Genomic DNA, 10,049 nt, shown 5'->3' on the forward strand with positions numbered 1-10,049 from the left:
CACCATTATCAGTAGTCACTGACATCACTCAGCCCTCCACAACAGCGACACAACACCCCTCCAAGGCTCACACCCGCCTCCTGCAGCACAGTCATTGTGTTTGCCTGTCAGCCCATTGTCTGTGTCGGGGAATGGTGGACAATGTCGCCAATCTCTGTCCAAACCATGATCCAACACTGCTATTGTGACCCGTCTTTTTCCCCACTTGACCAGGCAAGATGGTGCTCCCGTGTGATGAGGGCAGGGGGGGGGGGTCCTGCCTGGCACTGGGGGAGAGTGTGTGAGGAGGGCACGGATCATCCATCTGCGACGCTAGTACAGTCACTGTGGACAGGCTACGTCCACGCAGCCCAGCCTGGATGTCAACATCATCATCACTTCTCTCCTTACAGTGAGCGTTACACAGTGGACGTCCCTTCTTCTCTGCAGCTGGAGTCCTCACTGTTTGTCTGTCTCCAGCATGAAGCCAGGATAACTCAATTATCTACACTGTGAGGAGTTTCACTCCTGAGAGCAGCCTGTGCAAATGAAATTTACAACTTCACCACTGGAAAGAAGTTCCTTGAAGCTGGATTATTTCTACGTGAAGCAGCATGTCTTCTGCAGAATAACACACCAATCAACAGTTGGATTTCACAACCAAACTATTGTCATGCTTTGACTAAGGTTGTATGATGGGATGCAGATGGATGAACAGCAGCACATGACACTCATCTAACACCAAGTGAGTACTTTTTCTCAGAGGCTGAGTTGAAGCTCAGTTGCTGATAACAGTTATATAGTTGCGGTGAATAGAAAAGTAACAGTTGAATTATTTATATTCACTCAAGGTGTCAGTCTGGTTCTTTGGCTGGCTGAGCTGCGACTACTGCCATGCAGACCTTCTACCAGCCCCGCCACACCATCCGTCACCCTCCGGGTCTCTACCTGGACCCCACGCTTCTGCAGCGACGTGTCCTGGAAGATCAAGTGGAGCTGTGGTGGTTCAGAGAGCCACGGCGCTCCCTGTTGTGCTACTGCGCCTCTGTTGCCCTCATACTGGGGCTGGGGCTCGGTGGCGTGGGCCTCCTCTCCACCACCACCAGCCTGTCCGGGGAGTGGCGCCTCGGGGTGGGAACCACCCTCTGCCTCTTAGCCCTGGCTGTTCTGCTCAAGCTGCTCCTCAGCTCTGCCATCCAAGACATGAACTGCGTGCGCAGCTGGCATCAGATTGACCAGCTGAGGAGCGGCGGGAGGGCTGACCCAGCACTTATCTTAGCTGTGGGGCTGGCGGTGATGCTCTGTGGGACCGTGCTTCTCTGTGTGGCCACACTCGGCAGCCAAGGTCATGACAGCAAGGAGATGTTGGTGTCGAGCCTGGTGCTGATGGCTGCTGGGGCGGGCATGGCTCTGGCTGTAGTGGGCTACGGTGTGCTCATCTACCTTCAAAGAAGAAGGGAGCAGAGGAGGAGGATGATGATGAGAATGAGCAGAGCGAGGAGGCTGGGGGGTCGAGCTGTCAGGGTGTTCAGTGTCTCAGGGGGACAGATGAGCCAGGTCAGGAGAGAGACGTCCTCCAGCAGGACCAGCCTGATCTGAATTAACTGAATGGGCAAAATCACTCAGAGAAAAAGGACCAACGAGTCTGTGAGAGGAAAGTTCAGAATACATTTCTTCATTGGAGACGTCAGACTTAGTCTTGTGTTCACATTATATCCACAAAATCACTACATTCACTGTATTCAGGATGTTTCTCTGCTCTACCACTGACTCAGAGACCAAGGTCAGCAAAGTGAATGAATGAATGAATGAATGAAACTGGAATTATAAAGAGTTTATTCATAAAGTGCATTTCCAATAAAATGATTTCAGACTGTACAAACAAATGAAAAACTCTTTGTTGTCTCACATGAATACACTCAGACTCCTACCTCCCACACATGATGAAGAGTTTGACGTTTCAATTTGTTTCAATTCTTTGCTGCTGATTTGCAGACAAAATGTCGCCAACCAACCACTTGACTTGAACGTCAATAATTTACCTCCCTGACAGATGCTTCCTAAATTTGTCATTTAATGGTTTGGGTTATTAGTGGCCGATGACTGTGCAGCTTCCACCTATTGAGTTCGGATTCACAGGGTTGTGATGAATGGATGCAGATTCACAGAAAGCAGCTCTCATCTGCTGTGTGACTGTGTCCAAATGTACTGTTCTTCATTTTAACTCATATTTGAATGAAGTTTTTGTCTGGACCCCGACAGCTGTAGCACTATTAGTTGCCAAACCTTTTTGATTGTGGGCAATATAGAGAAAAACATAACACGTCAAGAGCCAAGCAATACTGAATGCATAGTTTTCAACCAGTTACATGACAAGAAAATCTGTGTTATGACCAGTAAAGCCCATTTGCCATTGTACAGAGAGTGTTTCTCCATCCTCTGTCTTTTCATTTTTACTGAGGTAAATGTTTTCGCTGATTAGAAATCAGTCATCAGAGTTAAGGTATGAACTTAGTGTTCAAATGATGTTGGCAAATTAGTTGGTTATTGGCTTTTTCCTGTTCCAGACTTTCTGTATTATGTTGTTATTATATTAAAAAATCCAATATCAGTCAACCTCCAGTGTGAACAGCAACTTCCAACAATTTACACACGGATATACACACAATATATTCATTTTTAAAAAATTACAGATTTCAGCTGTAAAGGGAACAATTTATACTCAAAGGACAGAATGGAGATAATCTGGCAGGCAACATTTCCACTTAAAGATCCAGTGTGTAGCATTTAGGGGCATCTTTGGCAGAAATGGAATATAATACTCATAACTATGTTTTCATTAGTTTATTATCACCTGAAGATAAGAACTATTGTGTTTTCTTGACTGTACAATTAGCTGTTAATATCTACATACAGAGCGGTTCCTCTTCCAGTCTGCCATGTTGTTCTACAGTAGCCCAGAATGGACAAATCAAACACTGGCTGTAATTAGGACAATGTTTTTGCCTTGGCCACCATAGTGCACTTACACACTTGGCACAAAGGTCAGCTGTCACTGACTGATGCCACAAAATTCTACACACTAGACCTTTAATGCATCGTCTTCAGGAAAACAGCCAATACAACCAAGGGCCAAGTAGACAAAGTGACGTCTAGTGAAGACCCAGTACAGTCCAAATGTTGCCTCTCTAGACCTATTAAGGTTTTAGTGGTTATAATCTAGGTCAAAAGTTCCTTACTTGTCCAGCCACGGGGTCCAGATTTCTCCATGGTCATTAGTTCAAGGTCCACACAGTTTGATACATTCAGCGCTATACTTGCATTTGGCCATGTCGCCAAGCTAGTTTGCTGTCTCTGTTATGTAGCTGTCTGTCAGTCACTCTACAGCAGAAAATGGCACCTCAACATAAAGGTTCTGTGCCTTAAATTTACTGTACTTCAGAGCTTGACATATTCATAAGTCACTTGCGGTCCATTCACAATGGACCTGTGACCCACTTTTGCACCACGACCCATCAGTTGGGAACCACTGATCTATTGTACAGGTAATCTCTATTTTTTTTTTTTCACTGAATCTGCTCTCCTGCTTCAGCCTACATGAAGCATGTGATACAACTACTATACTGTACTCAAATGAACTCAAAGACAAGCAGTAACATTTTTCAAAAAATCTATTTACTTCTTTTTATACATTTTTGTTATAACTTTCATCATATTATGATTTTAAGACACATCACTGCTGCAGCTTTGGGCGTTTTGAAGCAACTATGACTCATTCAGCTTTCACATTCATCATACACCTACTGTTCACTGTTAACAGTTCCCAAACTGTGGGTTGAGGCCCCTTTGAGTCACAGGATAATCCTAGAGTTTACAAAAATTATTAATTTGAACAGGAGAAAAGAAAAAAAAATCTGAAAACAAATTTGTTCTTTTTCTAAACTTTTTTTAAACTTAAAAACTCGACTTTTATTGTGATATTGATAGTTTTGCATATTCTAGTGGGACATTATTTACATGGACAGTTCACACCAACATAAAAATCCCTACGTTTCCTCTTACGTGTGGAGCTATTTATCAGTCTAGATTGTTCTGCTGTGAGTTGCAGAGTGTTGGAGATATCAGCTGTAAAGATGTCTGACTTCTCTCCAATATAATGGAACTAGATGGCACTCTGTTTCTTACCCTGTTGTAATAAGTTTCATGTTAGTACTATTTTCTTTCTACCGAACTACACCCACCATACAGAAGGAAGCGTGCATCTACTCATGGATGAGAGGCTTGTGCTCATCACAGTGCGAGATGTAAAAATGAATAGTGTCCTCCTTAGGTAAGCTGTAACGTTAGCTAGCTCAGTGGTGCTACAGTAGGTGAGCTAGCAGTAGATGCACACTTCCTTTTACACAGTGATTCAGTTAGTGGGTGTAATTTGGAAGAAAGAAAATATTTCCAACATAAACTGCTCCCAACAAGGTCTGTGGATTATCTTGAGTAACCAGGTCATGATTTCTGGAGAGTCTGTAAAGTTTTCCAAATGTATTTTTGGCACTTTGAGCACCACAAGCTGAGTGCCATTTAGTTTCATTATGTGGAGAGAAGGCAGACATCTCTATGGCTGATATCGCCAACACTTTGCAACTCACATCAAAACAATCTTAATTGATGAATAGATCTACAGGTAAGAGGGAAAATATGTATTTTTGATTTTGGGGTGAACTGTCTCTTTAAGAGCTCACAAACCAAAACATTTCGGTATCACTGTTTTCAAGTTGACTGTGAATCAGAATCTTTTCTGTGGTATAATTTTATTTTAGCTGTAGTCCCTCTTTATTTGATCACCCTATTGTGAACTGAAGATCATCATCACTGTCTTCTAACCCTTCCTCATCCTCTTCCTCCTCTCCCTCTCTCTCTGCCCTGTTCTTCTCACTGGGTTCGATATAGTTATCCTCAATGAAGCCATCGTCATCGTCATCCAGCCCTCTTTGAGTCCCTCTAGCCACTCCCATCCTGCCCGACACACTGTGAGGGAAGGGCACCCCGTCATGGCCATACTGGCTGACCCCATCCGTCTCTTGGAGCAGGGAGTGTCTGTAGCTGGCCAAGAAGCGATGGAAGAGGCGGAACTTGACAGTCATCACGATGAGGAGTGAGATGGTGAGGACTGTGCCCAGACCTGCAACCATATAAGACCAGTCCAGTGACTTTGGGCTCTCATTGTCTGGATCGGCTGCTCCTGGAAAGACAGCAGGGAAAAACAAACTTTATTGCCTCTGGTGAGGTCAATACCAGGCCATTCAAATAGTTTCCCGAAACTGAAGTGTGACAGAGTTCAAAGTTCCTGAAACACACCTGGTTGTAAATACTTAGATGATGGTAAATTACCCAACAGGGTTTGTGACTTACTTTGAATCGTACTGTTATGGTTGGTGTTATCATCCTCTTCCACCAGGAGATGTCTCTGACTGCCTTTGTGTCCCCCAAACTCAGATATAGCAGCCTGATGTGCTTCTCTGATAAAAGCTCCACAAAGAACAAACACCACAAAGAGGCTGCAGCTCCACTGGCCCATCTCTGCGCCCTGAGGGAGGACCTAGAGATCAAATCGTCAGGTGATTACTGAGGATAATGGAAGGGTGCTGGGAGAGGTGCAAAGTGTTAAGACGTTTTGCACACAATACATGTTTCTTAACTTAATATCATAGCTTAATTTATTAATAATTGATAATTAATGTACCAACACAGTCTTACGGAAATACATGGACATGACCTCTCAACAACACATGGTGGTGGGCATGAAATGCGTTAAAATTACATGCTAGCAACACAAAAACAATGCTAGTGCAGAGTCCGTTATGAACAGTCACAGTTTGTTAGGTAAAGAGAACAAAAACATGGTTATGTTCAGGAAAAGATCATGGTTTCGGTTAAAATAACTACGTACAGGATGGAAGTGATGTAAATGTACATAATTTGTGTAGTTACTCGGAACATGAACAGTGATCTCCTGGTTGAAAGTCCATGTTTGTTCGACCCATCCACCACCCATCCAGTCCTAACCCTATGCAGACTTTCTCGCTCTTTATATTTAAAGGTCCAGTGCGTATGATTTAGGGAGATTTAGAGGCATCTAGTAGTAAGGGTTGCATACTGAAACTTCTCCTGGTTAGAAATCCTTACGTGGTCATCGTTCAGGAGGTTTCTACCAGGAGTCGAATTACCCACAGAGGTCTCTTCCTCTCCGAAACAAACAGATCAGGTGATTAAAACCAATTAAAACACTGAATAAAACTGTTTCACGTTACAAATTATTGTTTCTCCAATGCTGTTTGGCATCTAGAAGACATGATGATAGCCTAGCACCCGCTAATCTGTGCTCACCTTCTTCCTCTGATAACTTAAGATCCAGAGATTCAGGTGTTTTTTACCAGGAGGTGAATTACCCACAGAGGTCTCTTTCTCTCCAAAACAAACGGGCCAGGTCATTTAAACTAGTAAAAGTGTTTAATAAAACAGTTTCACTTTGAAAATGTTTCACTGAAAATATGAATGGTCCTATCTACACTAGCGCCAGTGTTTGGTTTGTCCATTATGGGCTACTGTAGAAACATGGTGGTGCAACATGGAGATGGAGGACCTGCGCCCTATGTAGATAGAAACAGCTCATTCTAAGGTAACAAAAACACAATTATTCTTATTTTCAGGTGATTATACACTAAAGAAAATATACTTATGATATTATATTCCACTTCTGCCGATATATCCCGCTAATTCCTACACACTGGACCTTTAATTTGTGTGTCCACCACAACAAAAGATCCTCACTGACTTTGCATTCACATTGTTTTTGTGTTGCCAGCACGTAACTCGAACACATTTGTGCCCACCGCCACATAATGGTTGTTTCTATGAGACAAGGCTGAACCTACTTTAATATTGTATGGGCAAGGACTTTTAACTTGTGCAAAACTCTGTACAGAAAAAGCACCGCTGCAGAAATCGTTCATTACATCACTTTTTCCAAACCTGTTATACTAGGTATACCACTCTTGCATAGCTGTTGACTATTTTTTGACACCAACATGTTCTTAAAACGAGATTTAGGATTACAGATTTACCTTCTAGTTTTAGATTGTTTTGTAATAATTCACATCTCCATAAATAGCCAACATGACAGGCTAAGAATCTTAATCTTTGTTTGTGTAAAGCATCCTGTGGTCGGTTTGTTAACGGATTCCAATGTCCAGTGTGTCAATGTCTATGTTAAAAAAATAAAATAATAAAAAATGTACTGATGATTTAGTATGTGTATATTTTACCTTTTGTATGTCCTTTGGGTGAGTTTTTTGTTTTTTAATATATAAGCCATTACAAGTTTATACCCCACCCTCACACACACTACATTTATTATTAATTTTATTTATTTATTTTTTTCACATTAAAGGGTTTTTTGGGGGGAATTTTTCCGTATCTGCTGTGAGGGTCCAAAGGACAGAGGGATGTTGTACGCTGTAAAGCCCTCTGAGGCAAATTGTGATATGTAATATTGGGCTTTATAAATAAAATTGAATTTAATTGAATTTAATGTGATTTATATTTCTGTGTGTGAAACAAATAAAATGAAATCTAAAGTGTTAAACCTTAATAAGTCATTTTGCAGCACAAAATTTCCCTTTTGCTCCTATCACTTATCAAGGAAACACTATGCAGGTATACACAAATAGGTAAACTGTAACTATAACTAACCGTAACTTTGGAGGACATCCACTTGATTTGACGTAAAGCATTAGCCTAAACTTGAAAATGCATTTGACACAGAACAAGAACTTGATTTCTTTCCCTATCACTTACATTGGGAAGGGATCTTTTTGCAGCTTAACACTCACAGCAACCGACAACTCAGTCAGTGTACATGTGGGACTGTGGTATTGTTTTAAGACAGACTTTAAAAAATGCAAAACCCTCCATTAATTGTTGAACATTAATGTTCAGCTAATGGGATATCCTGACACCTGCAGTGAGGATGACATACTTTCATATTTCACAGCTGATAAATGTTTAACCACTGTCTTGTGACTCTCAGAGGTGTGGACTTGAATCACATGACCTGGACTCAAGTCAGACTTGAGTCACAAATTTCATTACATTAGACTTTACAAAATCAAAAACAACTTGCAGTTTGGCTTGGACTTTAAGACCAATGACTCATCACTTCAACTGGACTTAAGACTTTTGACTTGAAAATATGTGAAAACTTCCCCCAAAGCCAAATATTTATAAGTATGTCAATTCATTTCCTGAATAAACTAACATAAACACTATTCATCCCAAGTAGGTCAGCACTTAATTACCCAGATTCACTTAGTCTGATCCAATCCATCAGCAACCAAAGCTGCATACTAATACGTGTGAGAACCAGTTGGAAAAAATTATGCCAAAGATAATTTCATTTATGTACAAAAACTATGTTGTCAACAAAAAATGAATTGCAGTATCCAAAACATGTGGGTTGAAAATAACAGACAGATTTAACAACAATTTGATCAGACAAATTGAAGATTGTTAGATATGGATGCAAAGTGTTCTTTTTCGCCCTTTCATAAGCTCTGATTCAATTTACACTGTTCAACACGTCTGGTTTCAAAGATTTGATTAGCTCCAGCTCCATAATGGTATCATTATCATCAGTGATTGCAGCCGTTTGTTTTGGGGAATCATAACCCCGAAATATCAGAGGTAAGTGTAGGAGTTTTGTTTTTCTTTTTAAAAGCCAAGAGCTAACAGGTGCCTTCAACCAATCATTAAACACCTCTGTTGTGGCTGATGTTTTAACAACCACTTTGTGGTTTGGTACTTCCATATTCACACATAAGATCACATGACGGTAAGAAGTTGACCTGCCAGGCAGTGTTCATGATTCTAGTTCTGAACTGCTTACTTATTAACTTTAAAAACAACATAAACACATATGTTTCGTATGAATAATAACCCTGAAGCGAGAGAGAAGAAATATCTTGTATAGTCTAGTTGAAGATATTTAATTTGAGGCAGCACTGACTCAGTCAAACACTAGTCAGACCCAATAACCTTCATCACAGAGGCATACGTAGGAACCCTGCTCTCACTTTACACAATCTACAACAACACAAAATGACTTACCTGTATTAAAAAGAATATCTGACAGCGCAGGTGGACCCGACTTGAAACTGCTGTTTTTGTCCTCCTCTTCAGCTCCTTCTGAAAACACTAAAGACACTTGCCGGGCAAAGGTTACATGACATACCATAATACCACCCTCCTGCACCATGCCCTCAAGACAGAGACGTTAATGAGTAACTTTATTAGGTTTGTCCTCCATTTTGCCTCCTTATTCCTTTGACACTCACTACTCCAGTCAGGAGTGAATATAAACCAGTATTCTGTTTTCATTCTATGTCTTTATTGTAAGTGGCCCTCTCACAGCTTCAGCTAGCATTCAGTGCTGTTCAACAAAGTGCATGTTATTCACAAAAGCCAAGGTGAAGCTTTCAAATCTCCCGAACATACTTCAGAAGAAGAGCATAGAGTGTTTCATCTTGTAAATATCTGGGCATTGCCTTACTATCTTACTGTATGGTGACCAAAACTCTGTCCATCTGTGTGTCTGTTCCACGTTTTTCTCCTCACTGACTTGGTCAATCCATGTGAAATTTGGCACAGTGGTAGAGGGTCATGGGAGGATGCGAATGAAGCAACATTACATCAGTTGGCCAAAGGGGGGCGCTATAGCAACCGATTGAAATTGCAAACTTTGAATGGGCATATCTCATGCCCCGTATGTCGTAGAGACATGAAACTTTGCACAGAGATGCCTCTCCTCATGAGGAACAAATTTGCCTCAAGAACCCATAATTTACGGTTATACAGATTTTCCGCCATTTTTTGAAAAACACTTAAAATCGATCTCTTCCTAGGAAGTTAAACCGATCTGCATTAAACTCGGTGAACATAATCTAGGGACCAATATCTAAAGTTCCCTCTTGGCAAAACCCCATCAAACAAAATGGGGGCACTAGAGAGCTAATTTCTTA

At 41.3% G+C, this 10,049-nt stretch overlaps 2 protein-coding genes across 2 annotated transcripts; one reads left to right on the top strand and one right to left on the bottom strand.

Moving 5' to 3' along the window:
- Nucleotides 1-345: 345 nt before the first annotated feature.
- tmem125b (transmembrane protein 125b) lies at nucleotides 346-1,709 on the top strand. Its single transcript, XM_049598187.1, has 2 exons — nucleotides 346-724; nucleotides 831-1,709. Exon 2 carries the CDS (start codon nucleotides 874-876, stop codon nucleotides 1,576-1,578), a length of 705 nt encoding a protein of 234 aa, XP_049454144.1. The 5' UTR covers nucleotides 346-724; nucleotides 831-873; the 3' UTR covers nucleotides 1,579-1,709.
- Nucleotides 1,710-1,821: 112 nt separating this feature from the next.
- On the bottom strand, nucleotides 1,822-9,268 carry LOC125902078 (leucine-rich repeat-containing protein 19-like). Its single transcript, XM_049598191.1, has 3 exons — nucleotides 9,139-9,268; nucleotides 5,386-5,572; nucleotides 1,822-5,215 (listed from the first exon to the last, which is right to left on the bottom strand). The coding sequence occupies exons 2-3, from the start codon at nucleotides 5,549-5,551 to the stop codon at nucleotides 4,815-4,817; spliced, it is 567 nt and encodes a 188-aa protein (XP_049454148.1). The 5' UTR covers nucleotides 5,552-5,572; nucleotides 9,139-9,268; the 3' UTR covers nucleotides 1,822-4,814.
- Nucleotides 9,269-10,049: the final 781 nt, after the last annotated feature.

This window comes from Epinephelus fuscoguttatus, linkage group LG15 (genome assembly GCF_011397635.1).
Source record: "Epinephelus fuscoguttatus linkage group LG15, E.fuscoguttatus.final_Chr_v1".
NCBI lineage: Eukaryota > Metazoa > Chordata > Actinopteri > Perciformes > Serranidae > Epinephelus > Epinephelus fuscoguttatus.